Source organism: Lates calcarifer, linkage group LG10, assembly GCF_001640805.2.
Source record: "Lates calcarifer isolate ASB-BC8 linkage group LG10, TLL_Latcal_v3, whole genome shotgun sequence".
Taxonomy (NCBI): Eukaryota; Metazoa; Chordata; class Actinopteri; family Centropomidae; genus Lates; species Lates calcarifer.
Window position 1 is genome coordinate 24771794 of NC_066842.1, and position 26714 is coordinate 24798507.

General features: G+C 39.9%; 2 protein-coding genes across 2 annotated transcripts in view; both read left to right on the forward strand.

The window, feature by feature from the left end:
- The window catches only part of znrf1 (zinc and ring finger 1), a 66032-nt gene extending 48614 nt beyond the window's left edge, over positions 1–17418 (forward strand). The window contains exons 3-5 of the mRNA XM_051073616.1: positions 12793–12898; positions 14278–14371; positions 15680–17418. Coding sequence (XP_050929573.1) covers positions 12793–12898; positions 14278–14335 — 164 coding nt within the window. The 3' untranslated portion in view covers positions 14336–14371; positions 15680–17418. The remainder of the gene's footprint in view (positions 1–12792; positions 12899–14277; positions 14372–15679) is intronic.
- A 4121-nt stretch (positions 17419–21539) lies between these two features.
- Positions 21540–26455, forward strand: gins3 (GINS complex subunit 3). The gene is made up of 3 exons (XM_018704197.2): positions 21540–21832; positions 22238–22471; positions 25521–26455. The coding sequence occupies exons 1-3, from the start codon at positions 21662–21664 to the stop codon at positions 25749–25751; spliced, it is 636 nt and encodes a 211-aa protein (XP_018559713.1). The 5' UTR covers positions 21540–21661; the 3' UTR covers positions 25752–26455.
- Positions 26456–26714: the final 259 nt, after the last annotated feature.

The window sequence follows — 26714 nt, forward strand, 5'->3', positions numbered from 1 at the left end:
TGTTTATATTCACTAATTTTTCCTATTGGAACAATTTTAAACTTAGTGTCATGCTCAGGCTGAAGCTAGGCTTCGAACACGGACACAGATGGAGTAAGGGAGTCTTGTGATCCCAAGGTTTATTTAAAGAGTTGGATGGGGGGTCAGAACCAGACGAAGGGGGGGAAGTCTGGGTTGGCCGGGTGCCGGGCTGAGGGACCGTGGAGAGTGCAGAGGCCAGCCGGGAGACCGGGGAGACCGGCAACCAGGAAGAGTCCAGAGGCAGGGGCGGATGGCAGCGCTGGTACAGGCACAGGCACAGGATAACAGTAAATAACTCTCGCCAGCAAACAAAAGCTATAAATGCTAGGAATTAACTCTGAGATCAACCCAGTAGTGACGGCCCCAAACGTTACCACGTGGGGAACTGTGACAAAAAAAAAAAAACACACACACATACACACCATCCCAGGGGAAGCTGCCATAACACTTAGGGCAATGGGGTAATCACAACCAAGTTAAATTTAACAAAATCACTCAATTGCACACATAGGTTTCCCACCTCATCTGCACAGGTAAACAGACAAAATCATATTAGTGTTGTTCAGAGTTACAATATTACACATTCTTTTAAACAAAAATCATAAGTTTAATCCTTCATTTAACACATCAATCATGCCAGAATCATGTTTAAAGTGTGAAATCTGTGGACATCTTGAGAGATTTTCAAATAACATTAGACTTGTTCATAATCACTGGATCTGCCTAGTGCTGAAACAGGCAAAGAAAGTAGAGTTAGTCATTATTAAGTAAAAATTTCTAGGACTGCAACTAAGAATTATGTATTTTGCATGCACTTTGATCTACAGTGAAATAGCTCTACAAGTATTGGATGGTCTGCCATGAAATTAGGACATATATTCATGTTGCCCTCAGAATAAATTAGAATAACTGTGTTGAATCTTGATCTTTCATCTAGCACCATGATAACATCAAACAAATAGTACTCAACAGTTCTCTGTGTTTGGTGGTAGAATGCTAGCATTCGAATCTAAGATAATAAACAGTGTAAACATTATGCCTGCTAAACATCAGCATGTTAGCATTGTCATTGTGAACATGTTAAGGAAACAACTGTGTCTAAGTTTAACCTCACAGAGCTTGATTAATCATATATATATGTATATAATCAAAATTCTTGTTCAAATTTTTTTTTCCTCTGGGCTCTTTCCCTCTTCTCTCTAGGTACAAAAACACACATCTCACCTATACACGACACACACTTGTCTACAATCTGCATTATTTACATCCTTGTTTACTTTGGTGCATTGCTGCCACTATAGATCAGTGGAATACCATGACATCATTTGCTGGAATGTTAATGCATCACCCATATGCAACATGTGTGGTCTTCTTGTGTATGTGAACAATATTAAACAAAACATGCAACCACACATAGGCACACTGCTAGTATATATGTGTGTGTGTGTAATTTTTTCACAAATAGGAACATATCATGTTTACTGACATAATAATAATATTGCCGCAGACACCTTCCAGTCTACTACTTGTTTCCTTGAGCAGGCTGCTGTCTTAATTATGACCCAGGCTGCGACTCCTGGTTGGTTGGAGACACAGAATTGACAGCAGCCATGTCTGTTTATTGTCCCTAGCGATGCACTGATTGACAGTTACATGTTTAACTCAGGACTGTGTACATGTATATCTGATCTGGAGCCTGAAGGTCACCTTGTAGGAATCTGTGTTTGTGTGTGTATGCACAGTGGGGACAGTAGTTTTGTGTTTCTGATGATAATTATAATGTGACCACACAGACTAAATGATGTTAAAAGTGATGGGAATTATGACTCTTTGAATGGAGCTGGATCCAAGAGCTGTTCAAGTGCAGCTCATTCCACATAAAAGGGAGTGGATTTAGGGCAGGCAATGAAATTTGGACACAACAGTACCAAAAAAAAAAAAAAAAAAGGAAGTAAAAAACGCCTTTCACTGAGAACGACTTGGTTTCCTTTCGTACCAAAGGGCTGTTGAAAAGAATATGATCATTCGCAAGCACAACATCACCAGATGTGAAGTTGGAGGGAGAGCGGGGAAGTAATTTTACAGCTCCCACAAATGGCAGTCAACTAGACCCACAAGGTCAAAACAAAAAAAAATGTAAATTTCAAGCCTGCAGCTTGTAAGAATGGAAAAGAGTTTGAATGACAGAGGCAGAGAGAGGAGAGTGAAACTGTCTTAAAGAAGATGGGATCCAGTGTGATGCAGTACCCTGATGGCTGATAACAGATGAGAGGAGAAAGGGTAAAAGAGGAAAGACTCCCTTAATTCCTCTGTTTTTTCTCCAGCTCTGTCTGTCTTGTCACTCTTTATTTCCAGCAAATTACTCTCTCTTTCTCCCTCTGTCCCTCTTTCCTCTGTGAGTCCATCCGTCTAACAGCCTCTGTTCCCGCTGTGTAATCTCTCTGTAATTTCTCTTTATCTCTTTTCTCTCCCTGTCTATCTCTCATTCTCTCTGTTCTCTTGGATTTTTGAGATGCACAAAACAGGCCAAACAGCGGCTTATCTCACATCAACACATCTCTAAGCAAGGCCATCACACATATGCACATTTCCTGCACAACTGATGCTCAAATATTATCAGACACTTAGGGGACTGCACTGACTTTGTGGGATTTTGGTCCAGCATGCTTTTTTAATACAACATATTACAGCAATGCATTGTTTTTTTCTCCAAATTTTAACCCACTAATTTAACATTTGGTATACTTAATATTATGCAAAAAGCTTTTATATAAATTTTCTGTCTTCCCATAAGCCCTACCTCCATTGATTTAACCATGGCATATGGTCAAATTATTACAACAGGTATAACAAAGGTTATTTTTTAGTTAAAAAAAAAAAAAAAAAGAAGAATAGTTACACTGTATGCTGACTTGTTGTAGTTAATGGGACTGTCTGGACTCCAGGAGGGCTAACCAGCTGCACTAATCCCATAGAGAATTTAATGATCATCTACAGAAGGGACAGACTGAAAAAAATCAGCACGCTGATCTGAGCTCTTGGTTTGTATTTATAGGCCAGGCCTTGTCTGGTTACGAGAGGTGAGACATACTTTGATATAACACTTTCTGCTCTATTTGTACTGAATTAGATTATTAATTTGCTTTATTGAAGCATTTAGCACTGTGGGATAACCTCTTAATAATGACTGTCTTGTAGGTGGCAGAGATTTCTTATTATTGTTCAATAATATTTTATTTTTCAGCCATGTTTTTGTTTTATTGCATTTGCAGATAAAAACAGAATAGACCCCAAGCTAGAAAAAAATTTATGCATTATTTTTCTGGTCATATTGCCTAGGCCTAGTTCAACTATGAATGGAACCTCCACCATCTGAGATGTAAGAATCAGTGACAAAAGGTCAGGCATTTAGAGGTTATGCCTCCAGGACCCACAGCTGACAAACAAAAAGTAAGCATGAACTAGAGGTGTTCACAGATGTACTCTAAGTATCCAAGATCTGACTCAGAACATGAGTCAGACTGGGGCCAAATTATTTTCTAATCTATTGTAAATCAGTCTAATATGGTTCAGGGCTCCACTGTATTGCCAAGAGTCCCAGGTTTATCAGGACCTCAGGTCCCTTTCTGATATCTGTGCATGTCAGGTTCAAGCAGGTTTTCCAGAGATATTTTTTTGATCGGGGGCAGCGCAGGGCTTTTCTTTGTGGAGTTTTCTGTTCTCTCTGTGCCTGCTTCTTCACACAGTCTAGAGAAATCTGTCCAGGGTGTACCCTGCCTCTTGCTTAATGTCAACCTCTGACAACCTCAAGGGGCAAGGGACACTCAATTTCACAAGTCAAAGTTAGTTTACAAGTCATGAGAAGTACTACTCAGCCTCTGAAAACAGTTATGTGATGTCTTCTCTGGCTCAGGAGAGAGATTTGTCAAGAAGGAGCTGATGCTGTGGTGATGTCATCAGGGTGATTTTCTAGGCATGAAATTTGAAAATCATGAGCATGCATAGTAGACCCATAGTAGAGAATAAATGTCAGGATATCTCAGCCTCTGCTGCATCAATTTTAATTTTTCTTTTTTAAAGTTGTTCCATCATTGTGGGAATGTTGCTAAATCACTGCTGCACTCTGCTGTTTAGCTGGCATACTCCTTTAAGAAATTTGAAATCACTGTTCTACAGCAGCTACAACACAGTAAAATACTCAAAAAGTGGCATAAAAAGAAGAGAAAAAGTATAGTATGACATGGTGAAGTTGAAACCCATAATGTTTTTGCTTATTATTGTCCCATTATATATATATCCGTAAAGCTACAATGTGCAGGTTCTGGAAATCACGCTAACGCTAATATGACATGCAGAAGAAAACCATTCTGCTGCTCCCACCCCTCTGTTACACTCTGGCCAGCCCTTCATATACATCCTGGAAACCTGTGAGTCAGCCATAGCAACATCTTCCAGCAGCTAATACTAGCTTGAAGCCTGGATAGGAGAGGAGTAGAGGTCCAGAAGTGTGTTCACATATTAAGTGACAGCTGTGTCCCTATTTGTCTCCACTGAATGTGTGCATGCACTGTGCAAGAGTTAGTGTGAAGCAGGTGAGGGTTAAAGGTAGCACATGAGCTGAACCCTGGATCTTTTCTGGGCCTTGACTGCATGATGATATTTTAATGCCTCCCACTAAATATAGCCCCTCACACAGAGAGGAAGAGGGGGCCAAATAAAGACACAGAATTCAGGAGGGTGGTATGGAGACACAGAGAGCAAAAGAGAACGTTAAAGAGCAAGGCAGTTTGTGCAGTTTACCTCTTGCAGCTAAGGTCACTGGAGGACACAAAAAGAGACAAGGAAGATGGATACTAAGTGCTAGTGCTGTGAATTTAGAGAAGCACAGAGCAACTCTTCAGCTCATAACTGATGTGAAGGTTTTGGATCCCAAATGTATGTTGGCAACAGAAAGAGAGAGACAGCTCAAAGTCAAGAGAGAAATGGGCAGATGTGAATGATTCAGCTAATGATTCAGAGATTTGAGAGGCTGCACAACCTGAGAGCAAAGCTCCAAAACTGCAAGCAAAACCTGTACCTGATATTAGTTATTTTTTTTTTTTTTTTAAGTAGTCACCTTGTGCAGCGATACACCACTCCCAGTACTCCTGCTGCACTTGGAAAGTGCTGTGGAACTCTAGTTTTCTAAGTGTGTCAACTATCATCTGTGACACATGTTGGATCTCCTCCACTGTGTCAAAGTGGCGACCCTTTTGCTAGAATTTCATTTTGGGCAAAGGTCATTTGCACTGAATGTCCTCCCTCAGACACCTCAACACAGTGCAGTAAAACTCAGTGTTGACAGTTTGATTCAGGGCAATGGAGTCACGGTGTACGATGTTGAAGAAAAGGACAGGTATAGTGGGTTTTCTTCAGGCTTAGAGACTGGCAGACCACTCTGAAGACTGCTGTTTGGTCTCTGGTTCATAGCCTCCTCTTGTCACCTGTGATGATTTTTGACATGAAGGTTGGGTCATCCTGGGCCTGTTGACAGAGGTCCTTGCAGACTGTGTGTTACCATGCCATGCTCCACTCATCCGCAACAGGAATAATCCCTGGCTTTCTGATCACACCCCCTGTACACCCCTCGCATCTCAATTCCTCATATTCTGATCACAGTGTAATTTGTTGTCTGTCAGAGGTCCAGATCTGACTCCAGCAAGATGCCAGACTCACCACAGACCAGTGGTGTTGTCAGCATGAATGCTGGACACAGATTCACTGGAATTGTGTAACAAGTGTAGATTTTTTTGGACAGAGCTGATGATCGTGAGCGTGTCTGGAGATGATGTGGGGAACGTTATGCTGCCTGGTAAGTGAATTGCTGGGGAGGACCTTGTGTGATGGTGTGGGGTGGCATCTCTGGCAATCACAAAACACCTATCATCATCATAGAGGGCAATCTTACTGCTCAGCATTATGTGGATAACATTCTTAGGCCACACGTTATTCCATCCTTGCGAGCTCATTGACACACCACCATGCTACAGCAGGACAATGCTCATCCACATGCCACACATGTCACCACAACTTTTATGGAAGCAGAAGTCATGCCTTGGCCACCATATTCCCCTTAACCCAACTGAGTGTGTGTGGGATTTCATGAAGCACTGGATTGGAGCAAGGAATCCAGGACCAGACAGAAGAAGTGGCAAGCTTTCCCATAACATTGTCTATGACAACTTGTGGCCAGTATAAGATGTGGATGCATTGCCTGCATCAGTGCCACTGGTGAACACACTGTATTGAGTATTGAGATCTGGATTGTGTGCAAGAACAGTGTTATGAAAACTGCCCTGGTGATAACTGTTTTGTTGTTCATTACTGAGTAAAAAAGTTGAGTTGACTCCCTAATAGTTAGTTTCCAAAGCAAGATCATGTTTTTTCTGAAGGTGATGTGTTTTCATTGATTGTCAGTGTGTTTGTGTTGGAACAGTTTATTTTAATGTAATAATTTTCATGTTTACTCCTTGGTGTTATGTTCTACTACTGTACTCACTGCACTTTTTTTCTCAATGATTTTTTTTTTCTTTCTTTCTCAAAAGCTAAAACATCTTAAGTTTCTGGTGTTTTCTTACTTTCTATTTTAAATCAGTATCTGCAACTGTGCAGGACAGTAAAAATTCAATGGCTAACCCTAATCCTAATGGCTCTTTCTTATAAAATTACAATTATTTTAGTAACAATAAGCAATATTTAATATGTAGCCCTCCCACTCAACTCTCATTTGCTGCAGAATTGTAATGGCAAACGCCTTTACACCTGTTAACACCTTAAGCATGGGAGGCAAATTGGAGGGAGTCTACTAAAATATGAACTTTGGGATATACTGTATGTTAACTAGAGCATACAACCCTACCTAGGGTGCAGAGAGGCCCGGTTAGCTGATTTTATAGCTATACTGTCTATGTGAGCTTACAACCTCCCATGCATACCTTTAACACACCATAGCCCTACCAATGCCACATTTATACACAAATAACCATTGCGACTGCAAATATACATCAGAACTGTAGAGTGCAAAAACGTCAGAAGGTGGCAGTGATTGTCTGGATGTGTGTTAATGTAAGCACAGATGTGCGTTAATGTAACCTGTAGTGGGGGGTGGGGGGATTATAGTCTGTGACAGTCTGTGTGTGTGTTTGGGGGGGGGGCTGGATCTTATTGAGAAGCCCAGTTGCAGAGGGGAAGAAACTGTTCTTGTGGCGTGAGGTATTGGTTTTGGGGAACTGCAACCTCCTGCCGGAAGGGAGTGTCCTGAAGAGTTTGTGACCAGGATTGGAGGGATCGGCCATAATCTTTCCTGCCCGCCTCAGGGTCCTGGAGGGGTACAGGTCCTGGAGAGAAGGCAGGTAACAGCCGATCACCTTCTCAGCAGACCGGACGACACGCTGCAGTCTGCCTCTGTCCCTGGCAGAAGCAGCAGTGTACCAGATGGTGATGGAGGAGGTGAGGATGGACTCAATGATGAAGGTGTAGAAGTGCACCATCACTGTCTTTGGCAAGTTGAACTTCTTCAGCTGCTGCAGGAAGTATATCCTCTGCTGGGCCTTCTTGATCAGGGAGTTGATGTTTAGCTCCCACTTGAGGTCCTGGGTGATGATGGTCCCTAAGAAATGGAAGAACTCCATAGTTCTGACTGGGGAGTCACACAGGATGATGGGGGAGGGTGAAGCTGTGTTCTTCCTGAAGTCTACAACTATCACCTGTCACCAGTTCACATAATGTCCATACTCACTATTCTCCCTTATTATTCTCCCTCACACACACTGTCTCCTTCTCCCAGCTAGCGGGGACGAGGCTAACTAGTATAAATACACAACAGAGAATGGCGTCGCCGACATTGTAGTATAGTTTGAAACAGCTCTGAACATGGCTCACTCTACATTTTACATTTTTGTAACGGGTAACACACAATAAAGCCACCGGTTTTAAGTTTCCATAACAACAGTAACGTTAAACACTTTTAAATACCTTACTTCTAGCTCTTTCGTTTAGTCCCACCCCCTTCTCAGAATCCGGTAGGTAGTTGACACTCATCTTTGACAGGCACTGATTGGCTAATAACAGATTGACACCTGGTTACTCAATTAAACAGAGGAAACATTATGAGACATTCACAGACCGTTAAGAACATGGGACATTTTAGTACCTTCCCAAATAAAGTACCATTATAAATTTCTCCATATTAATGCAAACTTATTTCACAACAGCAGTAACTTGACAAACAATATTTCAGAATATACTACATGTTAACCAAACACGTTTAAAGAAACAAAGTATTATCATTTATAGCAGAGCACTACAAATAATAATAATTTGGTACAACGGTGACAGGAAGTGAAGACATTAGTAACATCTAGTTGAGGTGAGAGGGAACGAGACAAGGGTAGATGGCTTCCTAAACTCAACTGTTGCTTCCAAACAAATATGTCTCTTTTAAGTATCAGGCTGTTATGGTCACCCTGGTAAAAGTCTGTGGTTTGCATTTACCATCCACCAGGACAAAGTTCTGCCGCTCTGCAGACTTCCTGTCCGTGATATACTCATTTGACTGAAATGGATTTGCAGCCATCCAACTCACAAAGCTGGCCAAGAACTTGACCTCATTCTCATTCACAGACAGCCTCGTGCCTCTGCACCTTTCTGGCCATTATTTCATTTGCTTCACTGTATGTATCCTGGAACAGCCCTCTGTTCCACCACCCCTGGTCTTATTCTGCTACAACCTGTCTGCCACCCACTTTTCCTCAGTGGTTGCCCCTGCTCTACCTCCTCTCAGCACATTTTCCTCATTAGAGGTCAATGATGCCACAGAGCCTCTCTCTGCTCTACACTCACAGCACACATGCTCATGCTGGATAGCTTCTGTCCTTGATCCACCAAACCCACTCTAACCTGCCTCATCCGTGGCATACCAGTACCATCCGAAAGCCACATACCAATTTCAGAGCTGCTGAGAGAAAATTCAGCAACCCAGCTGATCTTTAGGGTTATCAGTTGCCTCTATCTTCCTTCTCATCCAACATCAGTGCTGCCACAACTGGGTTTTACATTAACATCAGCAGTACCACAGACACAGTTATTTTTCACCTTCAAAACATCACTCAATCCTCCACCACGTCCACAAGACATAAACTTTTAACTGATTGTCTTTACTGAAAACGTGGCAGCTACCAGTAGGCAATTTTCTGAACCACTCAGAGACAACCAGTCTCCCCCAGTTAAGGGCTAGTCACTCTCCATCATTAGCCCTCTCATTGAGGGCAGGGCACCTACATCCAGCAGTCTGACTACATGGCTCTGTCTTTCGCAGTCCATGGCACATCACTTCATTCACTTCTCTTTTTCAATCAAACCTAAAAGGGCACATCACTCCACTGCTCACTAACCTCAATGGTTCTCTGAATCAAATTTAAGTCACCCATCTACGTGAACTCAATCATACAGGCTCAACATTTAGTAATCCCCAGAAATCAGTTTCTGTTTTCATTAACAACAAATCATGGATGTTGATATGTAGTCCAAGAGGTGTCCCATTTCCCTTGCTGGCAAGACTAACTCTGAACTTGCTAAATGACCTTGGCCAATGGAATTTTATAATTGTGTTAATACTCATGATTTTAGCAAGGAACTGTCTGTGTGTAGAAGATACATGTTGATAGGAACAAGGTTTTTAAACTCTTCAGAGGGGTGAATGAGAAGAAAAGTCATGGTCCAGTTAATATTGGTGGTCAAGTTCTTTGCTTACAGGGCAGGCAGAGGTGTTTAAGATGCCACAGGCCCCATACTCGACATGGTTCTGGACCACCTGGATGGCAAAGAATTCTTTATGAGTGCTTCTTTTAACTGTATCATTTTTCTTTGAATTTTAGCAGATGGACCTATCAATATCCACAACATTGACCCTGGATTAATATGTTGGCTTCTTTACTTTCTAACTGACAGGTCGCAAAAGGTGAAAGTCAATGGTGGTTTACCTGTTGCTCTTTTATCTTCTATCAGTTTCCCCCAGGGGTGTGTCATCTCACCAGTCTTATTATTTTTTTTTTTACATGCAAATGTATTATGGCTAGGTTTTTGGTGACACAAATAAGGGACAGTGTCATTATGAGGACTGACATATCATTAAGTAGTTTCATTAATATTATACACATCTGTTGTGTGTGTATTCCTCAAACTCAGGTTCTCAACCAGAGGCCTGGGAGTTTAAGGGTTGTATGCAGTAATTTAGCTGTTCCTAGGACTGTGCTCTTCTAGACAGAGACCTCACATGTTGTACTTGGACTATACTGGAGCCACTCTCCCAGTTTGGGGGTCAAAACCCCCAGTACTCCAATTATCATCTTCACCACTGTTGCCTTTAGTCTCTACATCTTTTCTAGCTCCTTTTTCAGTTCTTGGTGTTTTTTGAGCTCCTTGTGTTCCTTCTTCTTGATTAGACTAGGGATTGCTACATCTATCACTACTGCCTCTGTTGTTTGTCAACCAACACAATATCTAGTCAGTTAGCCATTACCAGTTTGTCAGTCTGGATCTTGAAGTTCTATAGGATCTTAACTCGGCCACTCTCAACCACCTTGCGGGGTGTCTTCCATTCTGACCTTGGGAAGACCCATACTTAGCGCAGATGCTGATGTGCCAGCCACTTGGATATGGCAGTCTATGTGTGCTGTTGCTGCCTGCGTCGTATACCCTGCTGTTATGTGCTGGACTGTCTCAGGGGCGTCTTTGCACAGCCTGCATCTTGAGTCCTGTCTGGTGTGGTAGGTACATCTTCCTGATGTACTCCTGGATCTTTGTTGTTTCATCCTGGACAGTGGCTCTGATGCTCACTAGTCCTCGGTCTCTCTTGTTCCGCTTACTTTTTAAATGTCTTGTTCCAGTAGGCCATTTCTCATCAGGTTACCCAGATTCCCCAACACCTAACATGGAACTTATTGACCCGGCTGACATCCAAGCAGGTATGATTCTTGCTGCATTGAACAAGCACAGTGGGCTCCATAATTCTTACATAGGAAACAGCCAGGACTCTTCCTAGAGCTGGCTGCCTGGCCAACTTAGCAATTGAGGGAGACGGCCTTGGTAATAGAGACCAAGAACCTGATGGTCACTGTGACTGAGCTCAAATGATCCTGTGTGGCGATGGGAGAAACTTCTATAAATTATTGACTTTAGGAAGAAGCCTGTCCCTATATTTCCAGCTGTTATTTATGGCCAGGCTGTTGAAGTACAAATATTTTGGGACTATAACTGATGTTAGTTAAGTTTTGAACCAAATGCTGATGTGAGGGCCCCTCAGTGCATGTACTTCTATCAGGAGCTCAGGAGTTTTAATGTTCTCACCACTTCAATGATTAATTGGCTTGTCGTCACTTTCAATTTGTTATGAAAACATATTTGTCACTTCTTCATCTCCATGCTAGCTAGATGATGTTTGGCACGTATTATATTTACCATGTTCACCATTATAGTTTGTAAGCGTGATAACATAACAGCCAGACTTAATCAAACTTAGGACATACCCTATTTGGAGCACCTTGGAAACACAAGTAAAGATTGTTCACCATTTGTACTGAATTGCACTTTCACAGATAGGGGCAATAGAGTAAAAATAGAAATGGACATTATTATAATTCTGTTTTTATTAAAACATGTTGCAATAGCTGCTAGCTTCAGCAGCAGCTGCAAGCAAGCTGCAAGAGCTTTCGGCAATCACACTTTGTGAACGTCACTATGTTGGCATGGTCAGTGTGAGCATCTCAGCATGTTTAAAATAGTTTTGTGTAGATGAGCGTCTCGAGATAACTTCTGTTGTGAATTGGCACTATATAAATAAAATTTGACTTGACTTGAAATTTGACATGAGGCTTTCTGATCTGTGACAAATAGCCTCTGCTATTCTGTTTGTAGAGTAATGCAGAGTAGTAGAGTAGTAGTTTTTAGTTGTCTCAGACCTTTTTAAAGGTTGAGTTGTATCAGCATTTTTTGAGCTCTTGTAACAGTTAAAAATATTTTCATCGTCTGCTCTGCTTTCTCTGTCTGCTGAACTTGAAAAACCTGCATACTGGAAATGGTGTTGAGTTACTATGACAACTGGCAACTGTGATCTGTTATCACCAGTCTTAGCAGTCGTGCATATTTGACTGCATTTTTAATATGATGATTTCAATGTTTATTGCTTTTTTCTTCTGTTAGGATATCTCTGAGGTCATAACATGAAAAAATAGTTAATGTACATGCCACCATGTTTCTTGATGAGGTGAAATATTATTTAAAATGTTTCCTAAATGTAGTTAAAACAAAAAAAGGCACTTTTTGCCCATCACCCCTGGGTGTTTCAGCACCTACCATCCTCAACTTGACATCAATGCCACTCAGTTTTTCTCAGTGCAGTAAATGTAACTTTTCCTAAAAAACAAAACCTATAACTACATCTCATATATTTACTCTCCAAAGCCTTATAGCGTGCAGGCCATCCACGACTTTTTAAGAACTTGCATTTATTACTGAAAGTATATGGGTGAAGACAAAAATGTTCTGTTTTGAATGATTGACACTATTATTTCCTTACTTACACTTACTTATCTACCGCGTGTTATGCACCAACCTGCTCTCCCAGCTGCTCTCTATATTTTATAGGCTGTCAGATTCTGAAATTGTCACTGTTTTTGGTACATACTGATATATGTTCTGCTCTTTGTGTGTGTGTGCATGTGCCTGCCACCTTAGATGATGTGTTGGCAAGGGATGCTGGTGAGTGTGTGATCTGTCTAGAGGAACTGCAGCAGGGGGACACCATAGCCAGACTGCCGTGCCTCTGCATCTACCACAAAAGGTGACACACCCACACCCACCCATCCACACACACAAGATTTGAATCTCTGCCCATCATATAATTTTGCACTTCCTCTAATTAAATTCACTTACTGGATAAGATAATATAAGATGGACAGTATTTGGTGCCTTTCATTTAGTCATTACAGATATTATATCACTTGATAATAAAGGTGTTGTGTGTAGCATTTCTACACATCGGCATATCAATGTGACATCAACTGTGATAGCTTTGGATAATTAGCATGAAGAAATGATAGCAGGCTGGGTGGCTTGGTGGCTTAGCTTGGTGGGTCTTGGAGTCACAGACTATGTTAGCATGCAAAATGGCAGGGTGAGGTGAAATACAGAATGGGGGTCAGGTGATAAATAAATGTGTTAGCCAATCGCATTGCTGGTCTCATAGCACTGCAGTATGACAGCTCAACAAATGTACAATTTTAAATAATAATGCTGTCTGCTTGTTGCACAGCACCACAATGTGAAAACACACCACCTCAATGAAGAAGTTGAAAAAAAAATTTCGGTGAAGCCCTTTACACTCATCGATTAATTTATTAGCAACACCACCGGGATGGTGTACTGGGTAGGGCTTCCCTATCCAGTACACCATCACCATCACCACTATGAGACTTTGCTCTCAAAGTCAAATTTGCAAATTACTAGTTGTACTGTTTACATGAAATCATGCAGCAATATACAGTTATAAAAAATGAGCTCCTCTTCAATAACAAGTTACAACATTAATGTAAAATACTGCATATATTAAGGTATATTAAGTATATATGTTGTAATTTGATTAGCGTTTATGGATGTAGCCCTCAGGTTGAGATACATTTTGAGTGCAAGACATACACCTGTAATGGAGTATTAATCCATTGTGATGTACTACTTTCACTAAGTTTGCTATTATCCGATGTACTACTTTCACTAAGTTTGCTATTATCCTCTTCTATTACACAAAAATAGTAACAATTCATGAAATACAGTGACAGTGTGAAATGTTTAGAATAATGCACATGTGAGTGTGTTATAACACTGCTGTTATTTTCCCTCTGGATCTCATTTATATGTTGCATATTGTGCATGTTCTGCTGCTGTTGGTATATATGGATTCCTTTTGACTGGCCTTTGTGTTTCTTCAGCAGCAATCCTCTGACTACAATATCATTTGATTAATATCTTAGGATCGATTGCTCAACTGCTCAACTTAATTGACTGTAATTTTTCTCAAGCCCTGGTGACTGATTAGTCACCTGCAAATGTTTGACCCACATAGCTCAAATACTTGCTATGCTATGCTAAGTGTCCTCTGTATTTGTAGCTGTATTGTATAGACTTGTTATATAGATTTAACTGCGTGTCATTGTGTATCTGCAGCTGTATAGACTCATGGTTTGAGATCAATCGGTCCTGCCCTGAACACCCCTCTGACTGACTTACCACCAGGCCCACTATGAATATACTGGTCAAGGTAAGCACATACACACTTTGGATGCTAATTATTGAAAGAAAAGTGTGTACATGTAAACCAGTCTATAGAAGTGCATACTGGATCTGTATATCCAGATTGACTCTTTTTTCATGTATATCGTGGATTTAATGCATTTGACTGGATGCAAATTCTTGTTAACAACACAATACAGAAATAGTTGCAAACAAATATATATTTTGCTAATTAGGAAAATATACATTTAAAATTTTTGATAATGATTACTATAATGATTTATAATCATACCTTTAATTGCATACCACTTTCAAAGGTCAAACAACACAGTGCTTTACAGAGCAGAAACAAAACAAAACCAGCTACAACAAAACACAGAATGGGGCATATTCATACTGTAACAAGTTTAAGAGTCTACAGCCATGCTAGCTCTCCTATAAGGCTGTATATAGATCAGTGATCAGTGATCTTAGCTAAATGCTTATGTTAATGTGTTCAAAGGTTTGTGTTCACTTTCTTGGTTTAGTGTGTTAGCATGCTGTCATTACCTAATTATAACTACACACAAAGTGCAGATGAGGCTCATAGAAATGTCATTAGTTTTGCAGGTGTAAGCTCACACATCAGTGTTGAACACATTTAAATTTAGACCTGATGATGGCACCGGATAAAAAATCAAGATCACCAAAGCCATTGGGATTAATCTTGAGGGGAATTAATGTATATACCAAATTTCATTGCCATCAATCAAACAGTTGTTGAGACAATCCATTTTAAAAAAGGAGGATACATCCTCTGGACACCATGAATGTCTACAAAATTTTGTGGTACTGTAGCCAGTAGATGTTGACATATGTCACTGGATAAGTGCAAATTTTGAATTTCTCACAGTGCTAGGGAAAAAGCCAGAGGATCACCAAAGAGATTCATTCATTTTGGATTCATCTTCTGGTCGGGGGATCAAGTCAGCAAACCTGCTGGGGATCATATCTATCTCTACTAGATATAATAGAAATCCAGTAGTTTTTGAGAGTTCAGTGTTGGCTGACCAACAGACCTTGACAACCGTAGAATTATTGTGCCAGCATGGCTAAATTTTAGATACAATTTCTAGAGTAATAGTATGGTTAAAGATGCTCAAAACTATATACAATGCTCAATAATTTGAATGCCCTTTCTTGAATACTAATATTGGTAAGAAACAAAAAGTTCCATTTCTACAATACACTCTATGAGAATACACAAATTGAGCCACTGAAACCATTTTTATCCATTAATATGTCTGTCTCTCTCTTTCTCTCTCTCTGCCCCACCCTTCTTCATCTATGTCTCCAGAACATCTTGTGGTCCTGCCATGGATATCTGGACACAGATGCAACCAAATCCGATGAAACAATCAAAGTGATCAACACATACTTATCCTGACAGAATCCATCATCCTAACCAAGAATAGTTACTCTGAACTGAACCAAAAAAATTGCGACTGTCAAACCATTGTACATTAAAGGGCTCCTCCCAAGCCCATCATTTTACATCTGCTGAAGAGACTGCTCACAAACCCCCCCTTCCTTCCCCTCCCACATTTCCAGGCTAACAGAGTCCCTCAAAGGGCTTCATTAGACCTCAACTCCCCTTCCAACTCAGCTGTGGCCAGTTGCCTCTCTGAGGTGCTCAGGTCCTTACAGGTCTCCAGCAGCTGGCCTTCCATCTTGTGTCTGGATCCAAGCTTGTCAGTCATCAGTGTCCAAACCTCCCATGGCCTTAACTGTGGAGGAGAGGAAACAGAAGAGGCAGGGGACAAGGATGGAAAGAAAGAAAGAAAGGAAGAAAGAAGATGAGAATGAATAGGAGGAAGACACTGACAAAAGGAGGGTTGTTGAGTCGCAGAAGCTTGCTATGAGAAACAATCTTGTACCATATTCAGTGGGCCTCTCATTTCACAAAGGACTCCAGCTTGGGGACATCCTCTCATAACAGAATCGGCCCCAGTGTGCTTCTTTCTCATAGTTCCTGCCTCAGTTCTATGTCCTTCCTCACCAATTAGACCCATAAAAATTACATCAAAAAGTTAGATCTGGTTTATGTATGCCTGGGCAGGCAGGGAGGGTTAGTGTAAAAAACAGGGATGTCAGCTTGTCTTGTATGTACAAAATAGAAGGGTGATCTAAGGATGGCTTGGGGGTGGACAGTAGTCATCTGAGCATGCTCAGTTCTGACTAGGGGGGGTGAAAGGGACAGCAATGTTGTTTACGCTCCTACTGTGTAACGTGCGGTTGGGATGCTCCAGTGTCAGGCTTCATCCCATATGTGTATGTGCACTATGTGTGTGTGTGTGTGTGTGTGTGTGTGTTTGAGAGAGCTTGGAATAGTGACAAAATAGCTTTTGAAGCCTAGTGACTGTGTGTGTGTGTGTGTGTGTGTGTGTGTGTGTGTGAGACAACATGAAAGGTCAGTGTAGAGGGCTGACTGGGACAGTGTTGTGTGTGTTTATGTATTGAAATGTTTACAGTGTAGATGTCCATGTTCCCTGTGTGTGTGACTGGCAGTCCTCCCTTTACTTTGCTGATGTTTACAGCTACAGAGAAGTGACATGACATATTGTAAATTATACATGTAACCTCTCTCGGTTCTGCCAGATTTTTTCATGTGATCGTTATTAGTTATTTTCTAGTGAGAAGCCTTGGGTATGAGAGTGTGTGTGTGTGTGTGTGTGTGTGTCTCCGTGCATATGACTGTTTGTGCACGTGTGTTTGAATGTGAGATTCATGCTACTGTTGGCTCCCTACATTGTGTTTCTGCTAGAGTAGGTCTGGTTAATTGCGACTGAAGACATGAGCCACTCACACCCGAAAAAGGACTGTTGTTCCACTGTGGATCCAGTGAATGGGGCTTATTTATTCATTTGTTCATATTTAACAATATTTGTTTAATATTCCAGTCATGTGGGGTGTTACTCACTTTTCAGAATGCCAGAGCTGATTTATGAAGACTACTACAAACCAAATCATCCAAACAAACTGCATTTACAAAATGCTACTGTAAACAAATGGTGGAATAAATTGTGCTAGATGACAGACTATTTTGAATTTTCATTCTGTGACCCAAATAGAACTTACATAACAGACCAGCACTGGGCTTCCCATAAAACCCATCTTAATCCGTAGACTATAGTCAGCCTATAGACATACAGTATGTACTACACTTGTATATTAATGGGACATTGAGTTCTTCAGTTCTTCAGTGGAAGAATCCAACCTTGAATCACCTTTTACATACATCATACATCACTCTGAAATGTTCAGTACACCCCATGAGTTATTTTAGGATTGAGTGCGATGTTTCCACTTTCTCTAAATAGGCTGTGTGTAATCCTGTTTCATCTAGTCATTTTACTACATGTCCCAGAATACATTACAATTATGTGAAGGGTATTTAAAAGTAACAAGAAGTTACAACTGTTTCAATACTTTTTGAACATAAGAGTCAATAATTGTCATTTTGGCATGGTGGATGGCTCTAAACACCAAAATACCCATTAGTCTTAGCTGACATTGCTGACATTGCAAGTGAAAATCAGAGTTGCAGCAAAATTGAAATGCTTTGTTTTTGCAACTTAAAACAAAGGGACACAGTTGCTGATTTCGTCTAAAATTGACCACTGGATGTTTTATGGGTCCCCTACAAACTTTAGCTGTTAGCAGTGCACACATCAGAAGTTTAAGCTGTGGGTGATTTGATATTTCATACCAAAACACATATCAGGATGACATTTCTCCTTATTTTATGTGAACAACCTTGAAACTGACTATTTGTCAAACAACCATATTTGCATAAAAGAACTCTTCTTGCCTTGTAACTCTTACTCAGAGTACAATAGGTTTTGTCTTTGCAGTGTATTCGGGTCTATTGAGGTTATTGAAGGTGATAAAAATAACTCTGATTTCGACCTGAATGATTGTACATTGGTAATAAATACCCATGGTTTGCTATCAAATTCCACTGTGGCAACTGGAAAAAATACCAGTTTGATATCATGTTGTCTACGTTTGGCTAGCTATCAGCGGGAAAAGACTGATGATACCAAACATTAAGTTAGAGCCAGAAATGCATCTCTGATACATGCCAAGCAACTCTTTTTTGTTGAAACATTTCCTCATTGTGCATATTGATTAATAACCTTGAACCAGTCACAAAAAAAGGACATGATCATCACAATTCTTATACCCATGACCTTTGTTCCACTGGACAAAGGTGGTGTGTAAGATTTGGACTTACTGCTGAGACACCTTAAAGGAAACCTAGTCTTCAGGAGAATTTTCAGACCCAGTCTTGAATGTTGGCAGTAAATTACTGATCAGAGCTGGGAGCTTCCTAACAGCTTCAGGGCCCCATGAGGTGCTACATTGTCTTATCTGTCATATTTTGTTTGGGGTGAATCTTCCAAGTGAAATTTAGTTAATACCCTCAGAAGTGTGTGTGAAAAAGGGTGTCTGCCTGCTATATTTTTATCTTATTAATTTGTCGATCAAATAACTTTGCACAAAACTAAAATGTTGATGGATGTTGAAGTTATCACCCCTTTCTTTTATCCCTGCAATTTATTGCTCTACTGTCACCTTTATAGGTGTTAATACCAGAGGGATGAGATTTAACTCATTTGAATGCAGTCAACTCCCAGAGGGGGCTCTATAGTGCTGTGAGGCTGGCAAGAAAACTGCTAAAATGTGAGCTGGGAGTTAACCATTTACACAACATGGGCTGCTCTGTACTCACACTGTGCCAGTGATGGCAATTTCTATTTTCTGTAAAAGATGGATATCAGCATAGTCCATTTTGGGGAGTCATGAAACTTTACTTGCAGTGCATTACGAGGCATTATAAGGTATGTAATATGTACCACTGTTGGCTTAAAGCTGCACGAGTCACAATTGATTGATGAACAATTAAATGACAAAGTGTGATGTAAAAGGGGTTTCTCAAAGTGATAAATCCAAGGGGAGTGATTACCCAACTCAGAGTTCCCTCAGTTCCAAGTTTTTTAGCCTCTTTTTTTTAGCCTATTGTTTTTGTTTTCCGGCCAACATTTCTACTCTCATGAATCTGTCCATGAAGAGGACTCTGCACACTACATGCACAGCTCCAAACAGCTGACAGATTAAGTTAGTAAGGAGGTGGTGGAAATGGTCAACTAGCGATATTAAAGCAGCATCAACCGATATTTTTATATTAAGAATGGGTCAAGTGACTATATGTAATGTTGCAGTGTTGAACTTACAAAGAATAATCTACCAAACATGCAGTTTCCCTCAGCTCTATGGAGCTTTTTAGCTGCTTTTGTCTCATTGTTTAACAGGCTGCAAGTTTTGTTTTGCACACTGTGCACACTGCTTGCCCAGCACTAAAAGACAGACAAAGTTAGCAACTGGCTGATGAATATGGTCTCTCTATTAACTGAAGAGACAGATTAGTTCCACCAGGAGTCAGTGCAGATAACTGATCTAATGGCCTTAAATTCATCAGACTGCCAGAAACAAACACATTACTTGACATTAATCATAATATTGCCCAGTGTCTGATTGATGTGTGAATAGGCAACTGCTTGCTAAAATGTTAGCCATAAAAACTTAAATAAAGGTAATATTATGTTGAGGTTTTGGCTTTTAGCTTGTTTCTTTGCCCTCAAGTGGCCAAAAAATGATCAATATACCTTTAATAATTACACACAGAAAAGAGTTAGAATCACAAGTTGTATTTAGCATGTAAGATACTCCAGTTTTTTCAACAGTAATTGAGTTACTGTGTACTGTTAACCAATTAAATTCTCGTGTCCCGAGATGGTCACATGTCTGCAAAAAGAGCAAAGAATTTGGAGCACCACTTCAAATATAAAGCGTTTACCAGGTTCGTTTTTAGTGCTGAGATCATCCATGTTCCTTATTATGGCCACGACAAATGGAGGGTTTGAGACAGAGGGCAGTGTTAACGCCAGCAGGGATGGGGCCCAACCAATCCTAACCCATGGTGCATAACTGCTAACCTCATTGCCTATTTGTGCAACACATCATGTTCCAAGTGTATCATGGTCCACAACTAATAGAGGGGGGTGATCTCTTTAGGAAATGACGTGTGCTTCAGTCTGGTTTGCTTAGTGAAAATATCCAGAGTTTCTCAAACTGCTACTACAGTTGACAGTAATCCCACTGTGCTGCCTGCTTGCCCACTCACCTCAGACACACAGCTACAACAGTACAATACCTTCATTTAATATAGCTTTATTTCATTTGATTCCTTTTAGTTCACAACTTATTTAACTTTCCCAGGATGTTAATGGCTGCCTACTTTTTGGGGGCATCGACTAGTATGTCTGATGACTTTTATGTGCAATCTGTGTGATGAGAACTAATAATGACATCTATAATCATCTATAATATTAAAAAAAAATCAAATTAAGAAAGACGACTGACCTCTTCTTCCTGTTGTCTACATTTGTAAACAAAAACAAACTGGAAAATACAAGATTACAGAATGGACTAGCCATCATTTCATGTAACAGCTGATAAATGTAATCAGGACAGGCAGAGAGAGGGACAGAGCAAAAGAGCACTAACTAATTTGCATTTGTACTTCAAGCAAGCCCTAGTAAGTGTTTGTCATTATTATCTTTTTTCTTTCTAACAACAACATTATTATTATTATTATTATTATTTATTATTTTATTATTATTATTATTATTATTATTATTGTTATTTTATTATTATTATTATTATTAATGTGCTAAACAATCTTCTGAACAGGATCTAAGGGGACTTAAAATTTGTAATGGTAATATGCTGACCTCTATCGGCTAAATTTGTATTTGCAAATTACTTTCGGGTGGGGTGGGGGGGGTTCTGCAAATGAATGAATTTCACTTTACTCAGTGAACGATTGGTTACAATATGGTTATTACAGCTTATTGCATTTCAGAATTATATTAAAGTAATAATTAGCTTTTATATAACTAAATACAACCACAGATTTTAAAAAGGTTTTTAAAAAACATAACTAAACAGTGCTAATGAAAATAACAAGCAGAAAAAATCATAAAGCTGTGGACAACAGATATAACTACTTTTTTTTTTTTTTACTCAGTTCGATCGGATTGATTCGATTGCTCTGGTCTAGACCTACACTTCACAGCAGCTCTCTGATTGGTCCACATGTTTTGGCGTCAAAATTGCAAAGAGGAAGGGAAAAAACATAACAGGAAAAATTTCTGCTCAACATTTTAGCGAATATATTTGGTATATTGTCGCTGTTGGTCTTATTTAAGCACATATGGATACACACTCGTATCTTCCCGTACAACCTGGAGTCGGGATGGAGGAAAATTTCCTGTCTCTCGACGATATTTTGCTCTCTCATGAGAGACTTCCAATCCGGGCAGATATCGCTTTCCCGCGGCTTGGATTCCTGGAGAAGTCGAGTGATACGCAAGACATAGCGGAGGTCGGTAAAGTTACTGGGGGAGAATGTGTTAAATGCAGTGTGAATTAAAATGTGAACGTATTTATCTCAAAACAACAGTCTGCCAGATGTCTACCGGGATTCAGAAGAATAAACTTAAGCCACACTCTACTCAGTGATTGCCGGTTATTCTTTCCTCCTTGTACTGGTAAAGGTACATTTGTTGGAGAAATTTTATGAATGCTATGTAAGAATAAACGCGGCATATTTATAACCCATCAAACAGCGCTGGTATCAATAAAATAAACGTTAAACAACGTTAAGTCTCAGGTCATCAAAATGTAGAAAATGTAAATCTACCTGTGAAAGTCAGTTATTAAGAGTTAAAAAATTCTGCGGGGGTCTTGACAGTTACTCCAACTCAAAGGTCTGTTTCTTTTGTCTCAGGGTACAAAGATGGAGCTACCTCTGTGGTTATCCAAGGGTCTGTATGAGAGGAAGAGGAGGGTGCTGTCTGTGGAGCTTCCTAAGGTGTACAGAGAGGGCTGGAGGACCGTGTTCAATGCTGACCCCAACGTGGTAGACCTACATAAGATGGGGCCCTACTACTATAGCCTGGGATCCCAGATGCTACATTTTGACAGCCCAGAGAACCCAGATATTGCACAGACACTGCTGCAGGTGAAAAGCATGTTCAACAGTATATAAAACCTCATCACTGATGTTGGTGTGAAACAACTCATAGTAGTGCCCAGATCTATGCAAGACAACGATTTACAAATAACAAATATTTAAATTGGAAAGGGTTCTTTTTATGCACAACACAGGTTCATCAAGGACAAAGTATATTTCTGCAAACCCTGTATTAGATTTAACAGTGCGTTCTTAAGATCTCTGGGAAATGAGGTAAACCTCCTGGAGAAGAAAAAGGCATTCGCTTGTGATATTAGGTGGTGCCTTAAAGGTAATAGATTTTAAAATGAACACAAATGTATAATTCTAAAGTGTAACATTAACTATGATTTTCCCATTTTAACTTTTGTGTGCAGGAAGTCTGTATTTGAGCAGAACGCAGTCTTCCTTGCTAAACAAGTTTTAGTGCTACTTATGTCAAAAATAGACTCAAACTGAGTCAGGTTTGGTTTGAGTGTCCTTTATCCAGACAAAGGCATCATCTTGTAATGGTCAGACATCAAAACTGCATTGGTAGAGTTTTGTAGACAAGATTCCATAAGGAAATTAAAGATGTCGACCCACCTCACAAAAAACAAAAGTTACAGTGGCAAGAAAAAAAAGGAATTGAACTGTATGGAATAATCTGAATTTATGTATAAATTTGTTTTCAAATGAGGTCAGATCTTCATCTAAGTTACAATTATAAACAAACACAATCTGTTTTACTACTAACACAAAACCATTGTATTTTTCATGCCTATATTGGATGGCACCATTGAAACATTAACAGTGTAGTTGGGGAAAAGTATGTGAACTCCTTGGCTAATGACGTCAACAAAAGCTAACTGGAGTCAGGAGTTGACAGACCTGGAGTCCAGTCAGTGAAACAAGACTGGATGTATGGCTTGGAATTACTTTGACTTGTGAAAAGCATTCAAAAGTTTGGAGTTTTCTATTCACAAGAAACATCTGCTGATGTGACTTATGTCTTGCAAAAAATAGATCCTATAAGACTTTTTACATGAAGCTGGAAATGTTTACAAAATATTCTTAAAGCGTTTATATATTCATCAGTCAGAAAAAGAAGCCCAGGGTAACATGTCAAGGCTTAAAGGATTTACCATAACTGGAGTTGGTTAATGTCTGTTTATGAGTCTGTCATATGCAAGTCATGGTGCCTGGTTGCTTGGAGCTCGGTGTCCATGGCAGGACATGATGGAGGAGGAAGAAAAACAAAATCTCTGCGAGCCTGACGTTTGCCAAAGAGCACTGTAACACTCCACAAGGCTGCTGGGAAAATGTTTTGTGGACTGATGAATCTAAATATGAATTGTTTGGCAAGAGCATGCAGCACACAAAAGCATCATCCACATGGGAAGTACAGTGGAAGGAGCATCATTATTTGTGGCTGCCTTGCTACCTCTGGGCCTGGACAGCTCACCATCATTGAGAGACAATTAATTCCCAAGTTTATCAAGGTATCTTAAAGGAGAATGCCAGGGTGGCTGCCCGCCAGCTGAAGCTCAGTAGAAGTTGAGTGATACAGCAGGACAACGACCTTAAACACTGAAGTTAATCTACCACAGAATGACTTAAGACTAGGAAAATCTGAGTGGCCCAGTCAGAACCCAGACCTTAAATGCTGTGGAATGACTTCAAGGTAGTCATTTATACCAGACATCCTATGAATATGGCTGAGCTGAAGCAATTCTGTGAGGAAGAACGGTCCAAAATTCCTCCTGAACATTGTGCAGGTCTGATCTGCAGCTACAGAAGGTGCTTATTTGAGGTTATTGCTGCCAGAGGAGATTCAACCAGTTATTAAACCCAGGGGTGTATTGACTTAGATGAACATCTGATCACATTTTATCACCAGTTAATGTAGAAAACTGTAATTCAAATGGGTTCACATACTTGCCACTGTATATAAATGAATGAATAAATAATCAAGTCATAAAAGTACAGCTATTTTTGTGGTGTAGTGTGGAGGATGAACTCAGAAGCCACAAAGCCTGAGGAAAGAATCTGCTCCAGAGTCAGCAGCAGATACTTCTGGATCACTTGCCAGACAGCAGCAGTGAACAGGATGTGGCTGGGCTGGATATTGATGGCTTTATCCCACAAAAAGTTCAAAATAGTCTGGCACATAATTCACCATTAAATGGCAAAATGTGATATTTTTCATATCTACACTTTTTACAGATTAAACAAACACATAAACATAAAATAGATAAAATGTTAAACATAGCTGCAAACAGTGATATGCAAGGTGCCAAGCACATTATTTGAAATATATGCCTAATGGCAACAAGTGTGTGAACACGGTTCACAACAGACAAGAGAAGGAAACGGGAAGACGCACTCACCAAAATCAAGTCCAGTGTCCTTGTTGTCACATGTGTCTGCATGTGACTAGACCATCAGGACCCTAAACATTAACTGAGTTCTACATACAGTCAGTAAAGTACAGGAGTCCCAAGTTTCTTAGACACAGGGTCTTGCAGTGTATTGTTATTTCATACATTACAACTAGGGGGTGCAATTATATCAGAAAACATTCAGAATAAAGGTTGTGTGGTGCAGCTGTTACCATGCAGATTGATTTTAATCTGACAGAGTGTTGTTGCTCACTTTAAGACTTCTTGGTTTTGGGCTTCATAAAAAAATCTGTAATTTTGAATATAATTTCCTCAACTAGTGTCTTTATGTCTTCTACCAAGAATAATAGTGAGTGAAATCTGAAAAAAAACTTGCACTGTGCTAAGACTAAGAATCTCATCTCATTGCAGGTTTCAAGACAATACACTAGCTGTATTTAATCGTAAAATATTAGAACTCAGTGTAACATAGCAGTTTTTTTAAGATCAATTTTTCTTTAAAGATATTCTGATCTAAAGGCAAATATAATGTGAAATTACACAAAATTTGATATCATTGGTGACAGCTGGTTCACTCTGATTGAAGACATTGCCAGAATCCCATAATGTAAAATACCTTGACTGCAGTACGTTTTTTTCTAATGGGTCTCAAGCTCTTCATATTGTCTTTTTTCCAGACATTCATTGGTCGGTTCAGACGGACAATGGACTCTTCCCAGAATGCCTACAACGAGGACATGTCTGCGCTGGTGGAGCGTCTGGACAGTCTGGAGAAAGGCCTGTTTAGGTCTGGGCAAAGTGGGCTGAACAGTTTCCAGAGCTGGGAGAAGGGTCAGGCCACGCAGCTCACTGCCTCCAGTCTTGTTCTCAACTACCGCAAGAGGAAGATCACTGATATACAGTCCTGATTCCAACCTGCAGTTAAAAGATACCGAGTGCTGGTCAGTACTTTGGAGCACAGTGGCAACAGACTGACTAACTTGTGTTTTCTTTGTCTTGGACAACGACCCTGTATACATTATAAATGTGTTTCCTCCTTAATTTGTCACATTGCTCCCACTGCAGAGTGTGTTGATTAATGAATATATTGATTTATGATGAGCATGTGGTTCATCTAGGAATATTCAGCTCTTGTAATTTTGATTGTTAATTGTTTAAAACTAAAAGATGCCTACCATTGGCTAGTTACAGCTTTACAATTGCAAAGATTTGTTTGTTTTTTCCATCTTATATAATCACAGATGGGTAACCTGAGGATATTTAGGCAGTTAGTAGGGGTGGGTGATATGCACATTTCTTTGGTATATTTAATTTAATGTTAATTCTACCATGAAGCAGGCCAAACTCAGTAATCTTTAAATTGTTTACTAAGCCTACTAATAGATCAAAACATATAAAAGAATAGCTACTTCTATAGAAACAGTAAAGCAAAATCACCTGTTGACAAATCCCAAAGTCCAGATTTTACAAATATGTGTATGGGATCTTGTTGCAGTCTGCTTCAGCATCTTGGGATACATCTTCAGTTATGGTCATGCAAATCACACTTTGTTGTATAGTCTTTGGTAAGATGAGCTTTGAAAAAAACATCCCATTTAAAATGTTTACAAAAGCTGTTCTCTCTTAATTGCTGCTATGAATACTATGCAACATCTAGCCACGGCATGCAGTTCACGTTTAAATGCCAACTGTTGTGTGCAGTGAGCTGAATGTGCAATGATGACCTACAAGGCACCAAATGCTGGTAACATATCTTTGGTACAATCATTAGTGAGGGTCACCCACCACACTAACTGAGTCACTAAGATAATAATGTGGAATGCATTTAGAAATAGTTAGTCAGCTCCTCACTGAGGGAAAAACCCTCAGGC